The sequence below is a fragment of the Seriola lalandi genome, unplaced genomic scaffold, assembly GCF_002814215.2.
Source record: "Seriola lalandi dorsalis isolate HSWRI2012SDOR001 ecotype SW California unplaced genomic scaffold, Sedor1 jcf7180002054481, whole genome shotgun sequence".
Classification (NCBI taxonomy): Eukaryota; Metazoa; Chordata; class Actinopteri; order Carangiformes; family Carangidae; genus Seriola; species Seriola lalandi.
This window is the reverse complement of record NW_019525034.1, coordinates 110269-128766: the sequence shown is the minus strand read 5'-3', so window position 1 is coordinate 128766 and position 18498 is coordinate 110269. Positions and strand designations below refer to the sequence as shown.

General features: G+C 46.0%; 1 protein-coding gene across 1 annotated transcript in view; it reads left to right on the top strand.

Annotated features, from left to right (window-relative positions):
• Nucleotides 1-350: 350 nt before the first annotated feature.
• The window catches only part of arhgap5 (Rho GTPase activating protein 5), a 57839-nt gene continuing 39691 nt past the window's right edge, over nt 351-18498 (top strand). Inside the window, exons 1-3 of the mRNA XM_023412484.2 lie at nt 351-626; nt 5812-9742; nt 11725-11878. Coding sequence (XP_023268252.1) covers nt 6008-9742; nt 11725-11878 — 3889 coding nt within the window. The 5' untranslated portion in view covers nt 351-626; nt 5812-6007. The remainder of the gene's footprint in view (nt 627-5811; nt 9743-11724; nt 11879-18498) is intronic.

Genomic DNA, 18498 nt, shown 5'->3' with positions numbered 1-18498 from the left:
CCCTGGAGGAGATTTTCTATTTTAGGTTTATGTTTTAAATTGAATAGAATTTCATATTATTATTATTATCGTTATTATTATTGTTATTATTATTATCATTATTATTATTATCGTTACTATATTATATTATATTATATTATATTATATTATATTATATAGCTCAACTCTGTTAATGCCTTTCTCGTCGTCATGTTATATTTTGCCAATAAAATAAAATAACTTTTACATTTAATGCCTCATAATATGAATATGACCTGGGAGAGAGAGAGAGGGAGAGACTGACTGGAAAGGTAGAGCGACATAGAGAGAGAGAGTGGGGAGTGAGGAGAGAGAGAGTCGCCATTACTGCCTGGCGGTGCTGCTGAGAGGGGAGGGAGCAGAGAGGCAGGTTTCGGCTTACAACGCATACCACACCAACAACACCAAAATACACTAAAATACAGGCGTACCGTCCGTCTGGGACCACCGGGACCGAACCGTACACTGGACCCGCCTGTGGATCTTGTCGCAGGACTCTAATGACCGCGATCTGTGGATTGTAAAAAGGAGTTTTTTTGCCTTTTAATGTGGGAATGCTTTCTCCTCCTCTCCGTGGTATGTGGATCTGGGAGCGACCATGTTAATAGGTGGGTAAGGGAATGTATTTGTACTGGGATTGGGACTTCATTAGCTTAGCTAGCACTCTTTTCCGTGGGCGAAACCCGGCCACAGGACTCTGCTGTTCTGGGTTAAAAGAAACCGGGGCGGGAATGTTTGTCCAGGCTGTTAAATTTGGCCGGGTTGTGATTTTTAAACCGCTTTCTCCCCAGTGTTAGCCTGGGTTTGGTGTTGCTAACGCTAGCCAGCTAACTCTCCGTCATCCTCTTGGCATGCTAGGCTAACACAGCTCGGCTAATGTTAGCTAATCGGGATTGGGAAAGGTGGGTTTTTTTCTCTCCTGGAATATCAGGGCCGAGCCAGACCGAGCCGGGTTTTCATTTCTGTTCCGGGAGAAATGAATAACCGCCGTGTCAAACCCTGAGGTAGTGATCGTTAGCCGCGGCGCATTGACGCATCAACATTATGTATGTTGGTTTTAATTAAGCCAAACTAAAACTCCCATAACTCGCTCTCATCCTTTGACCGTAGAGTTTGATGTTTTACTGACATCCACCCTTTTCAATGGGGTTTATTACAACGTGTTAAATGGGCTCAAATGGAAAACCTTCTTAAATCACTTTAAAGAAAATACACTCCTTAATAACTGCACTGCCCCAGTTCCTAGTGAAACCACGGTGATGGCTTTTATCGGTCATTTCGTTGATTTTACGTATTCCGACCCGTGTGAAGTTGCTGGGTTGCCAGTTTTCAACCTGAACGTCCTGCTAGTCGCTAACATGAGCACCGAGGATGGATGAGGGTCATATCCAGGAGTGGCACCGGGCAGATGATTGAAGTTTTCCCGACATTAATCACGGTGTTTGAACCCGTAATGTCCCAGCTGTGATGAGGAGTTGTACCCACACTTTTAACTTGTGTGTATGAGCTGTGTGTTCAGCAGCAGGTCAGTGGGTTTGTCCTGCTGCTGCTGCGGCTCTGATGGCGTTAGACTCGGACTGCTGCAGCTCCCTTTGCCCTTTTCCCAAACTCTGGTTAAAGGGACAGTCCGGCTTTTATCCGACCCCGGTGGTTCTCCTCCAGCCTTTCAATATTCATGACGCCGCACTCGTATAAAATTTGCTCCATTGTTGAGTTATAGTAGTTGTTAAAAGCACCAATTATTGGTGGAACCCATTTGTGTCGAAAAATAGCAATTAGGTTCTTTGTTGTTTCCACTTACTACATGCTATTATCTTGTTTTAGTGTCCATAAATCCACAAGGGCTCTGAATGAGTCAGTGGGCCTGTGTGTTTATCATTATCATCAGTCAGTCAGTTCAGGGCTTTTCTTTTCAGCCCTTTCTCTTAAATGGACTGTGTTGGAGCAGAGCTGTTGTGATCATCCTCAAATGTTTTCCTCTTTTGTTTTTACATGTGGGAAACTGATGGTAGACATTTAGCAAATAAAGCCTGTAGGTTGTAAATGTTGATTTAAGGTAGTTGCTGTTGCCTGCAGACAAAACATTTCCCATCTACATGATGAATAAGTGAATGTTTAACAGATACCTTCCTGTTTGATTGTTGAGCAGAGAAGCCCTCATACATCAGAGCTGATAGGTATGGATGTGCACATCTGAAGAGCTTTGCACTGCGTGAAAGACCAGAACAAAAAATGCACATTGGTATTGACATAATGCTAATACAGCGGGAAATATTCAATACTAGTATCAGCTTCTAGAAACCACACACGGACACTGGTGCTGACAAACATGTGAGCGATGGCAGGTCTGATGGTGTCAGTCGCCCTATAAACTGTTGTTCTGACATCATCGGGGAAGTCGGATGAGTGACGCTCGGGTTCAGGTCTGGACCTGACTCGGGAGGAGGTTGGCATAGTTGTTTGAATGAGCGTGGATTGTGTTTCAAAACGAGAGGCTCTCTAAAGGAAATCATGTTCCAAGAAGCACCAGCCCGCTGCCATGTAATGTAGTTTAGAATGAAAATAACCAGTGTAATCAAAGCTTTATTTTAACTGGTACCTACCAACAATGTGTAGTTAAACAGTTTATGGTGAATGCAAAAGAATATAGTGCCTTTAGACAATAGAAGGATGGAAGTAAAGATGAAATTATTCCTAAGCCACATATAATAAGATGGTCTCATCTCTTATGACACACCTGAAGCAGAATAATGGACTATTTTAGACAAATGCTTTTTTGATTTTGGGAATTTGACACTAACATTTGTGGAAGTGAAATTATTTTAGTTTCCGTTTCCTGGTTTGTTGCTTTGCATTGTAACTGTAGTTCCTCTGATGAAGAGGTAGCCAACATTTAAAACTGCAATTACACAACTTTGCGCATTGGCAGGTGAAAAATGGTAGTGGCAGGTAATGGTTTAAGAATCTGAAATCCTCCTGGTCAGTATGCTGCAAAAAGCCTCATGATTTATTCTAAGAGTAGAAAGGAGAAGATGTAGTGTTGGGGGGAGTCCATTTTCTCTGGCTGGAGACCTCACAGTTTGGATTTTGCTCACAAGTTTTGATTCATTGCTGTTGTCTGGAGCCGAAGTCAGAAATTTTCGGGGAAGCATAATGAGTCAGTGGCACCTCATTGAACTTAGATGGGATGCTCTTCTCTGCTGTAGCCATGCTTTGTGTTTTAGGCTGGAGAAAAAAAAGTTTATTTTTACCTAAAAATTGAGGCGAGTGCAGCTGTAAAAGGTTTACCCTCCTTGGCAGCGTGTTGCTCTGTGTTTCAGGGCTTAACAGCATTTAGTCATCTCTAAAACCAGCTTGCCAAGTGATACCTTAATCCCCCCCGCAGCCTCAGTGAATACACTAATCATGATGCACAAGGCTACTTTTAGCCATTAGTGCTGTAGTGTTGTGCTGTTTGCAGTAATAAGACTATCAGCAGCTCCCTGCAGGTGTTTACAGTGTACAGCTACCACTGCTACAGTTCTCCTCTTCATGCATATGAACATTTATCCATCTCATCTCAGGCTGACATTGACCCTGTGTGTTGACAGCAGAGTGAAAACAGACTTTGATATTGGCTGATAAAAATGTAAAACAGATGTTTGGATTTGGGTGACTGATCTTCTCAAACACTGTGGTTTGGATGGGAAGCAGGGAGGAATGTGGGGCTGTAATAATCAGTTGGTTAGTCGATCAACAGGAAATTAGTAGATTCCAGATTTTGTAATTGATGGTTTTAGTAAGTTGCCAAGTAAAGATTCCTCATGTTTCCTGATCGCAGCGTCTCAGATGTGTGGAACTTCTCACTTTGGCTTTTACTGTTTGAAATGTGTTTTTTATTTCTTTGGGGGCATTTTGACCTTTATTTTGATAAGTGCAGTGAGAGAGATAGGGGATGACATAGCAAAGGGCCACAGGTCGGACTCGAACCCACGGCTGCTGCAGTTAGGACTAAGCCTTAAAGGTACGCGCTCCACCAGGTGAGCCACTGTCCGCCCATAAATTCAATATTTAGGATTGTTTTGTCTATTGGTTGGACTGAGAACTTAACGTGAACACATCACTTTAACTTCTCCACCTTAGAGTCAGTAATTAATCAATAAATCAGATGATTGGTAGATGAATCAAAAGTGAAATAGTTGTTAGTTTTATACCTTGCTTGCGAGCGTTAGTGTATGAGCACATAAGTTCATGAGCTCAGATGGCCTCGTCCTGCTACGTCAGGTGTGGCTCATGTAACAGCTCAGTAGCTGTTGTAGGGGCTGGTGCTGAGGTTAAACCTGATGGACCTGCTGGTGGCGTTGCTGCCTGACGTCATGTGAACTCATGGGTGTGTTTGAGGGACAAGAAGCTCCTGATTTCAGGTGTCCAAAGGTGTTTGTAGTCCTGTAAATGTGGGAATGGGTTTTGTAATGACTTTTATATGTTAGATAATTAACTGCAGTGAGTCACATCCATGTGTCCTCCTTGTTTTGGACTAAATCAAGTCCCATAAGTTTGTTCATTTTGATGTTTGAACTGAAAAAAAAAGTCTTATTCCTGCACACCCCGCTCAGGTGACATCATCACCTTGACCTGTGTGAAAAATCAGTCGGGGGGGAAAACCTCCCCGCTCCGTCTCAGCGGACTGGATTCCTGCTCTGCTGCAGTTTCTCAGGCTCAGCAGGCCGTCGTGCTGCAGCGAGCAGTTCCAGCTCACGCAGGCAAATTCACTGGCTGATTGCCATCGTTCTGTAAAACACAACAATGACTGCAACTCTCTCTGCCGTTATCGGTTATCAGCCTCTAGTTAGGTCATGGTGAGGTTCAGGCTTATTTGACTGTGACAGTCCCAGATAGTACTGACTGAAAGGTTGCACAGTCAATCAGATGGAGGCGTTTGCCACATTTCAATTTCTGCCAGCCTGTAATTGCAGAACGTTGTGATTGTCAGGAGTGAAACATTTAATTTCACCAGGTTGTTAATGTTGAATTGACAACGTGGTCGCAAGCGGCAAAACACTTCAGTTCCACAAATAATCAGGAGTGCTAATCAGGATTAATAATCATGACCAGAATATGGGGCCAAATAAAGACAGGCAGAATAATCAGGATTATACATTTAGCCCTAATCACGTAGCCCTAGGTTGGGCTGATGATGATAACAGATCTGTGAACTGATTTATTTTCTCTGTTTCATTCTCCCAGCGAAGCAAATCATTTCTAGGTCAGTGGCTGTCAAAGGGCTGGAGTTGCATGCCATTTTTATCCTGCCTCGGCACAAATTGGTTGAAAGCACTTCTTTTTCTGTGCGAGGGATAAAGTGACATTGCCGAGCACGGTGCCTTCTCTTATATAAGTTTTACTCTCACACTCCTCAAAAGGCATTTTGATGTTGCATATTTTTAAATCAAATTTCTCAAAAATACAGGTTTTTTTTTGTTTGTTTCATTAGCAGCGCACGTAGCTCCGATCAGAATCCTTTATTGAGCTTTAACCATTTAGTAGAGATTATTCTGTCCTGCACAAGTGTGATAATGTGTTCCTTTGTCTAATTTTCTGATAACTATGTAATGCCATATTAACATGTCTGATGTGTTGTTTAAACCACTAGGCTGTGCACGCATGTAAGTACATGTGTGTCCCAGAGGAATATGCTAATTGTATTATTTGTGATAAGGAGACTCTGAGGTGTTCTGAGGAGGAATCAGTGCGAACGTGTTTTTGTTTGTTTTGCCTTTATCTTTTCCTAATTGTGAATTCCATGTCTTGCAGGCAGGTGATAGAAGGAGAAGCCGGCTGCTCTCTCCCAGCGTGAAGAAGACCCAGGACAGAGTGGGAGGGGGATTCACCGCGACCAAGGGGAAATTAGGATGAAAGTGCCTCTGTACCACTGATGAGCAGAACTGGAATGATATCTTGACCTTTTTTTCCTGGAAGTGACCAAGTCAGCGATGAGCGGGGGGATATAATGGCCAAGAACAAGGATGCTCGCCCCCCGACATTCGCCGTCAGTGTGGTTGGCCTCTCGGGGACGGAGAAAGAGAAGGGAAATTGTGGCGTGGGCAAGTCCTGCCTGTGCAATCGGTATGTGCGTCCCGATGCGGACAGCTACTACTCGGAGCACACCTCAGTGCTGAGCACAATAGACTTTGGTGGACGTGTGGTTAACAATGACCACTTTCTGTACTGGGGGGACGTGTCCCATCGAGGGGACGACGGGCTGGACTGTAAAATCCAAGTCATCGAGCAAACGGAGTTCATTGACGACCAGACGTTTCTTCCGCATCGGAGCACGAACCTGCAACCGTACACGAAACGGGCGGCGGCGACCAAGCTCCAGTCAGCTGAGAAGCTGATGTACATCTGCACGGACCAGCTGGGCCTGGAGCAGGACTTTGACCAGAAGCAGATGCCTGATGGGAAGCTGAACATCGACGGCTTCGTGCTCTGCATTGATGTGAGCAAGGGTTGCAACAGGAAGTTTGATGACCAAATGAAGTTTGTCAACAGCCTCTACTCTCAAACCGTCAAGTCGAAGAAGCCCATCGTCGTCGCCGCCACAAAATGTGACGAGTGCGTGGACCAGCACCTGAGGGACCTGCAGGCCTTCGTCGCCAGCAAGAAGAACCTGCTGCTCATCGAGACGTCGGCGCGCTCCAACGTCAACGTGGAGATCTGCTTCAACTCGCTCATCCAGCAGCTGGACAAAACAAGGGGGAAACCAAAAACTGTGCCATATCTGGAGGCCTATAAAATCCAACGGCACCTCGTTGCCTCGGTAACAGATAGATTTGACAAACTGATGGTGCACACGGTGAGAGATTACCATACCACGTGGAAAACGGTGATCAATAATATGAAGGGCCAACCCGACTACGATGAGTTCATCACCTTGGAGGGCTCCAGGAAGGCACGCAGCATATTCACAAAGCACATTGCACAACTGAAACAGGAGCACATTAAGAGGAGGAGGGAGGAGTACCTGACCACACTACCCAAAACCCTTAACAACATCCTCAACAACCTGGAGGAGGTCGAACACCTCACCTGGCCCGAGGCGCAGAGTGTGATCCGGAACCGGCCGGATTTCCAGTACTGGTTTGTGGTTCTGGAACAGACGCCATGGGATGAGACGGACCACATCGACAACAGCGACCGCAGGATACCCTTTGACCTGCTCGACACGCCGGATGGTGAGAGGATCTACCGGAACCACGTCCAGCACCTGATGTCAGAGAAGAGACGGGTGGAGATGAAGGAGAGGTTCAAGAAGACACTGGAGAGGGTTCACTTTATCAGCCCGGGGCAGCCGTGGGAGGAAGTCATGTGTTTCGTCATGGAGGACGAGGCCTACAAGTACATCACAGAATCAGATAGGAGGGATGTTTACTGTAGACACCAGCAGGAAATAGTTGAAAGGGCCAAAGAGGATTTTCAGGAAATGCTTTTTGAGCACGCTGAGCTGTTCTATGACTTGGATCTGAACGCCACCCCCAGCTGCGACAAGATGAGCGAAATCCACAGTGTGCTGAACGAGGAGCCCAGATACAGAGCGCTGCAGAAACTCGCCCCGGACAGAGAGTCTCTCCTCCTTAAACACATCGGGTTTGTTTACCACCCCACCAAGGAGACGTGCCTGAGCGGGCAGAACTGTGTGGATCTGAAAGTGGAACAGGTTCTGGCAAACAGGCTGGTGCAGCTCGACCATGGACGCTCTAATCTCTACTATAACAGTGCCAACATCGATAAGATCAACCTCTGCCTCCTGGGAAGGGAGGGTCTCTCACAGGAACTAGCCAATGAGATCCGAGCGCAGTCCACAGACGACGAGTACACCCTCGACGGGAAAATCTACGAGCTGGAGCTTCTTCCCGTGGATGTCAACTCCACGCTTCTCTTCAGCCACACGTGGGTCAATACGTTCAAGCCGCACGGCTGCTTCTGTGTGTTCAACTCCATAGAGTCTCTCAACTGTATTGGAGACTGCATAGGCAGGATCAGAGCGGAGATAGCACAGAGCAGGAGAGACAGATTCGCTCAGCCGCTGCCGTTCATTCTCATCCTGGCAAATCAGAGGGACAGTGTTTGCAAAAACATCCCCATCCTGAGGCACCAGGGCCAACAGTTGGCTAACAAGCTGCAGTGCACCTTCGTCGACATCCCCTCTGGGGCCTTCCCACGTAAATTCACAGAGTTCCAAATTAAGCAGGGTCTCCGAGCAGTGCTGGAGGGGCTGAAGCATAACTTTGATGTCTTGGCCCCGCTGCCTTCTATAAAAGACATGTCAGAGACAGACCTGAGGATAGTCATGTGTGCTATGTGCTGGGATCCTTTCAGCGTCGACCTCATCCTCTCGCCTTTCTTGGACTCGCACTGCTGCAGCGCTGGGCAGCCGGGTCAGAGCAACACGCTGATACTGGACAAGATCATCGGCGACAGCAGGAGGAGGATCCAGGTCACCGTCCTCTCCTATCACTCTGCGATCGGCGTCCGCAAAGACGAGCTGGTGCACGGCTACATTTTGGTCTACTCTGCCAAACGCAAGGCGTCCATGGCGACGCTGCGGGCGTTCTTGGCCGAAGTCCAGGACGTGATCCCCGTCCAGATGGTGGCAATCACAGACAGCCAGGCAGACTTCTTTGAGAATGACGCCATCAAGGAGCTGATGACGGAAGGGGAGCACATTGCCACAGAGATTGCGGCCAAGTTCACAGCCCTGTACTCTCTGTCACAGTATCATCGGCAGACCGAGGTCTTCACGCCATTCTTCAACGAGGTGTTGGAGAAGAAGCCGAGCATCGAGAGCTCCTTCCTGTTTGACAGCTCGTCACGCGAGTGCACCACTGGTGCCAGTGAAGACGTCTTCCCTACCTCGCCCCACAGCCATTCCCCGGCCTACAACACTTATTATCCAGAATCTGACGACGACAATGAAGCCCCTCCCCCTTACAGTCCAATAGGTGATGACGTCCAGCTCCTCCCCACGCCAAGTGAGCGGGCCAAGTACCGCATCGACCTAGAGGGGAACGAGTATCCCGTCCATAGCACACCTGTGGGAGACCATGAACGCAACCACAAAGTGCCTCCACCTGTGCGGCCCAAACCTGTGCTCCCCAAGCCCAACGTCAAAAAGCTGGACCCCAACCTGCTCAAAACCATCGAGGCCGGCATGAGGAGCAACCGCAGGATGCCGCGCGGCCCAATGACGCACAGCGAGGATGTGGAGGCATCGGACAACTATGCAGACCCTGTGGACACCTTGCTCAGGTCCAGGGGCTTCCACAACGACGACATATACGCCGTGCCCGAGGACACGCACAGCCGTCTGGTCAAAATAAGAAACTCCTTCGGCGGGTTACATGGTCTCCACGGAGGAGGAGAGGAAGAGAACGGGTTCGACCGGAAGTCTCAGACCGGACGGCGGCCGTCAAAATACAAACACCGTTCAAAGATCCTCTTCAGTAAGACGAAGGCCTACCAAAGACGATTCCACTCCGACAGCGACGGCGAGGAGTCTGGCCCTGCCACGCAGAAAAAGAAAAAGGGAAGAGCCCACCGGGGCAGCGAGGAGGACCCGCTGCTGTCCCCCGCCGACCCCTGGAAGGGCGGGATAGATAACCCTGCTATCACCTCCGACCCTGAGCAGGAGGACAAGAAGATGAAGAAGAAGAAGACGCCTAAAACACCAAAGGAACCAAAGAAGGTGAGTCTCGTCTCTCATGAATGTTGAATTGAACAGGATGATCTTTATAAATCAGCAAAAATATGATTCTCTCCAAGACACTGAGCCAAAACCTGCGTGTGTGTTTTTATTTAGAGGGAGTGAAAGAGCTTCAGTGCTTTAAATATGAGCGAGAGAGTGAAAGACTGGGGGGGGGGGGATACGAGCTCATTTCTGCTCTTAACAGCCCCAGGACTTGTGGTGAGAATAAACTAATTTGATAATTGATTGATCGGCCCCACTGCTGAAATGGTTTATGAGCCTCCCCACCTGACAAGCCCCAGAGAACCAATAAAAAAAAGCTTGATAAAGACAGTGAAAGACAGTGGAGCTCTGTGTGTATAATCTCAGATCAGAGCTGCATCTGTGATAAGATGTCTGCTTATCCCTCCTCCTCATCCTGTCTGAAGGCTCGTCTGAGCCGGGCCTGTATAAACACGTGCATGTGTTTCATGCAGAGACGAACACTGTGTACACACACGCTCGCCTGTAAACACACACATGTGTACAAGTGAAGAAACACGCAGATCAAACAGCCATGTTGGAAACCAAGGTAAAAGCACACATTAGCATACAGAGCACGTACACGCCCACACACAAGTACACTCACGCAGCCGTGAACGAATTCCTCACAAAAGACTCGCAGGTTCCTCCTCGTTACAGATTCATTATAGACCGAGAAATAATAAAGTTATATAGAAAATAAACTTCCTCCATGTTCAGACTCGGTCAGAGTCAAAATGGATCCTCAGTATTTTGCCTCCTTTACCATTTTGTGAAGTGGAGTTGAGCGTTGTTAACACGGACTTGTATTAAATTCAAACATGAAGCAGCAACATCTGCTTTAGATTAAAAATGTTTGTAGTCACTTCAGAAATATAATACACACACAGAACACCAGGCTGTTGGCAGAAATAATCACAGCATGACTTATTTGTCAGTTTCCTGCAGCCTGAGCACAAACACACAGTTGGACTTTGACAAACGCACACGTGCACGCGAGCGAGCGCGCTGACACCAAACAGATAATGTGTGCAAATCAGTAGAGAAACGGCCGCCGGTGCTGCACGCCTCATGAATGCAGGGCATTATTGGAACATACAAACCGTCTTTGATAATCAGAGAGGAGAGCGATCGGAGAACCAGAAGGTACAAAATGGAAGGTGTTTAGTCGCCGCCCCGGCCAATTAGAGGAGCCCGAACCGCTGTAGGCATGACAACACTTTGAAGAGCAGAGGAGTGTGGGAAATCAAAGCGACCTCGGCTCCTCGTTACTCGTCCCAGCTTCGTTCTCCAAGAACGGTTTTGACTGTTGTTGTCTTCTTTCTTTTTGTCTTCCTCCACCTGAACCTCCCTTCGCTCTCTCCCTCTCCCTTGCTTCATCCCACTAACTTTCTCTCTGATCTATTCCCTGATTGCCCTCCTCCTCCTCCTCCTCTTCTTCTTCTTCTCCTCTGATATGCTCTGCCTCCTCTTCACCCTCTCTCCTCTCCCTCATGTCTTTCCCTCAATTCCCTCTTCTTTCGTTCCGTTTCCATGTTCTCTCTCTCTCTTTAAAACTTAATTTTCCTTCCCTTCCTCCTGTCTGCCTTTTTCTCGACCCTCATCCCTCCTTACTCCTGTCTCTCCTCCATCATCTCATTTGGCCTCTTTCCTCTTTTCCTGTTGCTTAATCTTTTATTTAAACTCGCTATTTCCTTTTTTCTTTCATTTTACTTCCCTTTTCCTTCTTGCTCACTCTTCCCTCTTTATTTCCTCTTTTTCCCTCCCTTCTTCCCCCTTCCCCCTCTCCTTTTGTTCACCCCTCCCTGTCTGTTCTCTTTTTGTTTTGTTATCTCTTCCTCATTTCCATCCGTCCATCCTTCTGGCCCTTTCCTTCTTTTGCAATCACTCTCCTCCCCCTTTGTTGGTTCTCGCCATCTCACCTCATCCCTCTTCTTTATTCCCTCATCCCCACCTTACAGCCGAAATCCTCCAAGCCCCCCAAGCCTCTGTACCCCCCCACCCGGAGAACCTGGGAGAGCAACTACTTCGGTGTTCCCCTGCAGAACCTGGTGACCCTGGATCGACCCATCCCCCTCTTTATCGAGAAATGCGTGGACTACATTGAGCGCACAGGTGAGTCACGTCTCTCTTACATCCCACTCTGTTGTTTTGCTTCCTTTTGTCTGTGTTTGTTCCCTCTGCCGGGGCGTTCAGGTGCAGCCAGGCTGGCTGGGATTCTCAAACTGCAAATGCAAATGCTTTGTGATTGTTTGCCTCTCGTGTCTGTCCAAATGAGTGAGAGAAGAAAAGGGAGGATGGAGGGGTGATTTAAGGTGGGAGGAATTTAAATTGTAAGGAGAGTCACCTGCTGAATGTGTATTGTCTGCTCTGTCAGACCGCCAGTCAGCACTAGTGGATTTCTGTTCGATGAGCTCCGTTGGTGCGGCATTTGCTGGAACGACTTCAGAATCAGACCACGATCAAAACGCTGATTAAGGAGATGAAAGAAGAGGGATTTACACAAGTACGTGCCGTCCATTAATGAACTGTCCACAAGGAAGGGGAAAAGAAAACGAGATGGTACCCCGTTAGAAACCCTGCAGATGGTCACTGCTGGAGGGTTTTTGGACGTTTATTGATGCTGAAAGTTAAAAATTATGTAAAAAAAAAAAAACAAAAAACTGTCAGAGCAGCAAAATGCCAAAATATTCTGTGGCTCCAGAAAATTGAGGATTTGCTGCTTTTAGTTGTTTTGTATGATTGTATGTTGAATGTCTTTGGGTTTTGGACTGTTGGTCACTTCGTCCCCCAACCCCCCAAGAATATCATATCCAGATTCAGTTTTGGATATCACCCAAGCTTCATATTTTCACTATTTATTTTTTTAGATATTGTGGATAAAATGATTGATCGAGTCTCAGCTTCCTGTCGTACCATTACTCTCTCCCACCAGCCAGCCTGAAGGTCAAAGGTCGAAGGTTGCTCCTTCAAATCCCCAGAACACCGAGGAAAACTGGAGACAAACCTTTAAAAGTTAAAAACCCTCGGCCCGTCAGGAGCACTTTGCTTGATGTTTACAGGGGTTGGAAATCCTAAAACGTCTGTGGTGCTGCCCTTGAGCAAGGCACATCTCCCCATCACCTCCTTTGATGTTGCATCAGAGGAGCAGACGCACTCAGAGAACTTATTCTAGATTAAGAAAAAGTTTTAAAATGAGATGGCTGGCCCCCAGGGACGCACCCCCCCCCCACCAGTGCATGCTGGGTATGTGTTTGGCTTTCTTCCCAGCTGTCGTAAAGACAGCCTCTCCCACACTGAGAGATTCCTCAGTGAAGTCACGGATCAGATATTTAAACTGTGTGCTGGACACTTCAGCCAAAGAGACTCTGAGCATTTTAAAGGTGGGATTCAAACCTGCGACCCGTACACTCAGTAAACCCGAGCTATCAACCCAGAGTGACTGTTCTTCCTCCTGACCGCGGAAATCAATATTTCAGACATTTTCAATATGTGATGAGTGTGTTGCATAATGTATTTACACGTGGTCCAGCACTGGTTTCCATGTTTCGAGCCTCAGAATGAGCTCTAAGTACCCCCCCCCCCACCAGGCTCAGCTTCCTGGACCTGGACCCTGGATCAGTTCTAGTGTCTGTGGAAGTAAGAGAATGAATCTTTTTGCTTTTGCGATGTTGTTTTGAGGACATTTGTTTTGTAACTGAACCCACTGCGGCTAAATGAATGTAGGACCATGTCTTATAACTTTACTCCCTCCTCCTCCTCCTCCTCCTCCTCCATCTGAAGCCATATGTATGTAGATGCATGTACATCAAGAGGAGCTATTTCCTGTCTTCCCACCCGAGTGTTCGGTTCTGTTTTGAAGGTAGCGCTCGTGTCTGAGCTCTCTTCGTTCTGGGGCTGTTAATTCCTGTCCTGAAAATCCCTTCCGAATATGTTTTGATATTCAGCTCAATCTACATGAGCCCATTGGTGGCTGCCAACCAAATTTAGGATTAATCCCAGCGCTGCATGTGTGCGGATGTGTGTGTGTGTGTGTGTGTGCGTGCGGGCGCCTGCCAGCTGACAGCAGTGTATCGGAGATTTCATGGCCAGTGCCGTGAAACCCTCTAAGTCCAGACGGTCTGTTGGGTGGATTTAACAGCTTTTCCCCTCCTTCTTTTTCTGGAATATCATTTCTCAGCAGACGCAGGGAGAACATCTCGGTGCTGTTTTTAAAGCCTGCCTTTGTGTGAGGTGTTTCATATCCAGACAGGTGAAGAGTTTTTGTGACTTTCAGGTCGTTTCCTTGTCGTGACGCACGCAGAAACTTCGATCGTCTTCACGCTCAGCCTGTTTGCTTTGGTGGGGGTTGAACCTGTTTGTACAACGTACTGTATGTTGCGGCTCAGGGTGGGGTCGTCCTGTGGACAGTTGTGTGTGTTGGAGTGATAGCTCAGTGTTACAGAGGCTCTGAGGTCCACCCTGCTAATGTCTGCTAAATTAAGATACTGAATCTCTGCTGCGGCTGACCTCTGAGCAGGGGAGAAGCAAAAGCAACTCTCCCAGTGGGAATCATTAAAACATCTCTATTACATTGTGTTATTGTTGTTTCTCCACTCGACGCCAGGCGCTTGTCACATTTATGAGGGTGAAAGTCATAATGTTAATTTAACAGTGTTTCCTCCTCTGGAAAACTCACAGGGAGGTGTTTGTTTTATTTCTGGCTTTGAGAGCGGCACCTACAGAAAAGTCAAGGAAAATGATTCCACAGTACCACCCAAACCGTTTGATTGACAGGTTCGATCTGAGAGGTGCAGAGAAGAGAAGACCTCTCTCTGACGCAGAGTCGGGTTTCCAACCTCAGTATTTTCTGAAGTAGAAAACAAAATGATTTGAAAGTCGGCATCAAATGGTCCAGACATGTTGCTCGTCTTGTTTACACATTCTTCAATTAGATACTTCCTGATTTATATCGAAGTTTTGTTTGGCAGCTTTCTTGCCCGTCTCTGTTTGTAGACAGTTTGAGAAGGTCGGTGTCTTTTTGGTTGAAAAAGAATGTTTTGTAATAACTTTGTATTTCCCAAAGTAAATTATTGAGTTAACGGATACTAATTTTGATAATTGATGATTCATTTAAGTTTATTGAGCAAAGATTTTCAACTTTTTCTCAGGTTCTATTTCAGATGTGAAGATGTGCTGCTTTTTCTTGTCTTAATGATTTTAAGTGAAAGACATTTTGGTTTCGGGCTCCTGGTTTGACAGAACGACCACCTGGAAGATATTTGATGGTCATGTGTTTTTTCAGTTCTGGACATTTTTTTTTTTTAAAGTATATTTTTTCGGGCTTTTTGTGCCTTTATTGACAGCACAGTAGAGAGAGACAGGATATGGGGAGGCAGAGAGAGGGAATGACACGCAGTAAAGGGCCGTCGATGCGGGATTCGAACCGGCGCCGACTGCAGCGAGGCCTCTACATATAAGCGCCTGCCCAACCCACTGCGCCACTCGACACCCCATAGTGCTGGACACTTTATAGACTAAACTACAAATGAAAAGAATAAGGCTGCAGTGACCATTGTTTTCATGTGTAAAGAATCAGCAGATGATGTGTCCGTCCTTGTTTGGTCTGTAACACGTCAGAAAACGGTGAAAAACGCTCTTCACTATTTCCCAGAGACAGACGCGATGTAATGTTGCTTGTTTTGAAACTCAAAAAAATCAAAGACAATCAATTTACCATAGCAGAAAGAGTGTAATAGATGAATCAGCTCTTTGTTTGACAACAGAAAATGAACCGTAGTCGGTCACCGTTTGAGTTTGTGGTGTTGGTGAGGAGCGGTAATCTCTGGGAGGCCAGACTGCCGCTTGGTTGAGTTTAACCACATGTAATAAGCTGCCAGCTGAGAGGCGCAGAGGCAGAGAGCTGATGATAGCTATTTGTGGTGCCTGTGGTTTCAGACCAGAAAGTGTGAGAGAGGAAAAACTGTGACTTTATGAGTATTTGCGAGATGAAAGTGTGTGTGAGACGGAGCGTGGCTGTAAATGTGACGGCGTGTGTGGAGATGTGAAACTGTGATTCTGCGTGTGACCTTTTATTTTGTGGCTCTGTGTAAGTGATAAGACCGTGTCATGGCATTTGTACATCCACTCCTTCCACATCTCACATCTCAAACTTTTTCTGGGGTTTTAATGGTGAAAACTCAACACGACATTTTCCAGGAATCGTCTTAATTAAGTTTCCACCTGTGTCAAGAGTTTGGCGTTAAGAACAGAACTGTTAAAGAAACTCTGAGATAAAACGCCTTCATTAAATAAGGGTGATGTTTGTTCTGTGCTCTCTGCCTCTGTGTTTCCTGTAGGACAGATCTGCTTGTTATCAGTTTTAATGTGCTCCAGTCACCACGTTCTAATAATAATACAACCAAGACACTTCCCAAGGGTCTCCAGGCCCTTACAGGTTTGTTGATTTAAGGAAAATCAACCAAAAAAAGCCTTGAAAGCAGTGTTGTAGATTAAAACTCAACGCCCGTATTGGACAGAATACCTCAGCTGTGTCTGAGCTTCAGATCCAGAGAATCCCAGGTGTTTCCACTGGACCTTTTGTCTTGAGTGACACTCACACATCCATATTGTGTTCTTCTGTCTCATCCTAGAAAGAGACAGTTTCAATCTGTTGGACTGGACAATATCCAAAATCTACTATCTCAATACAGTCCAGGCCCAATATTCAGATATACGTGTTATTATTATGTTTCAGGTGTAAGCAATGCTGCCACTAAACAGCAGTTCAAGGTTTTATTTGCAGTGAGCACAGCAGTGAACTGAGGGTCGATGGAAATATCATGATATTATTGAATATCAGCCCGAGCCTAAAATCTGCTGTGGATTTAATTACAAAAGAAGAAAAACATTAACCTTGAATTTGGCAGCTGATGTGATGCTAACTTTACGAAGCTCAGTGTTTCTAGCTGTGTCTCTGGACTGTAGATGACAGTAGAATCACCTTCAGGATCTTTTTATCCAACCAGCCACGTGTGCTTCCATCCCTCTTACTGTAGTCATGGACTCCTGGTCAGATACTGAGGTATGCACCAGAAAGTAAGTCAGCAATTCCTCAAAATACTTAGGGCCATAAAATATCTTCACATGACGGAGGCTGATCCAGAACTGGGAACAGGTTAAAGTCTGGATTACCTGCACAAAGTAATTTCTTTTGTTGTTATCAAGGTATAAACATGTGCTCAGAAAAGGAACATTATGCAGAGGCAGCTGTTTGAAGTGATGGATCTGGCGTTGTTGAGCCCAGACAGATGGGGAACTGGAAACACTGGAAACTCCAACTTCATTAGAATGAGGTTTTGTGGCATTTGTTTGCTCCTCTTTTAGACGTACAGGTTTTACTCCACTGAACCAATACAGTACTTTTACTTATACTTTTACAATACAGCTGCATCACTGCTGAATTTTATTTTAAGAAAACATTCGCTAACTATATTTCTATATTTCGATATAGTTACCAATACCTTGACTTTGATGCAGAGTCTTATCGATACTTCTTTCAATACAAATTACAGAACATTATTGCACAAATTTTAATTTTACTTAAGTTTTATTTTGAAGCTCGGTCTCTTTACACACGAACAGGAAATAAACAGCCAATCACCAGCAAGGCTGGTGCTGCGGTCTAAGCATGCTGCATGCTGATTGGCTCACTGACGCTGATGAAAGTTAAAATTGCTAATTTAGTTAATATATTAAATAGTTAGTATATTAAATAGTATCAAACCAACACAGTCGCTCCATGAAAGAATCAAAGTTCGATACCCAGTCCTACTTTCAGGCATTTTTTATGGATGGGCCTCATGAACATGTGTGAGCCTCACGTGCATAATCATATATGCTTGTATTTTCATAGGGTAGCAGTGACTGTATGCACCTGAATGTGTGTCAGCTTAAGTCAGAATTATTGCATCAGAAGGAGAGTTTGTGTGAGTGGCCTTTAGAGCGTACTGATAGGTCCTGACCTTACATTTCTCCAAAATGCAGCAGTCAGGGGATCAGGCTTTCAGACGGCCACGGGTTTACCCACTCGCACAAGGGCGAGCGCAAATCTCTTCTCTGTATTTTCAACATTAAGCTCTTACAGTTATCCGTAACGACATACAGAGAGCTCAGCGGCAGGAAAAAAAACTCCAATTTCTACAAGCATCCAATAGTAAGAAGGTGAAGGGTCAGAGCTGCAGAGACCTGATAATACTCAGAGAGGGAAGTGATGTGGAAAAGAAATGAAAGCCAGGAAAAGCTACAGAAGGAGCTGAAAGGGTTTTTTAAAAAGAGAAATGAGAATGAATGTGGAGAGAAGGTGATGTGAGGTACATCTTTAAACTTTTGTCCCATGCACTCAGCAGCCTTTCTCTATGAAAACTGAAGTCACCCAGATATTCATACAGTAATAGTGGCTTCTGAAAAATGGCCGCTGTAGTGAGGGAAACGCGGCGTGTTAGTTGTCCTCCGGCAGAGTCTCAGGTGGTGCAGCAGCTTCGTGGTTACAGGAGACGTCCCTGTGAAAAAAAGTCACACTGTCCAACTGTCCTAGAGGAAGACCAGGGGAGTCCTTCTTCAAGAGCCAAAAACAATTTCAATAGTCGGCTTTAAATGCTTTAGAGCTCAGTGCACACAGCCTGTATTCAGAAACTGAGCCTTAAAACCAGCCGTCAGGACTTCTGGAACTTTGTGATGTCACAACAAAGCAGTCA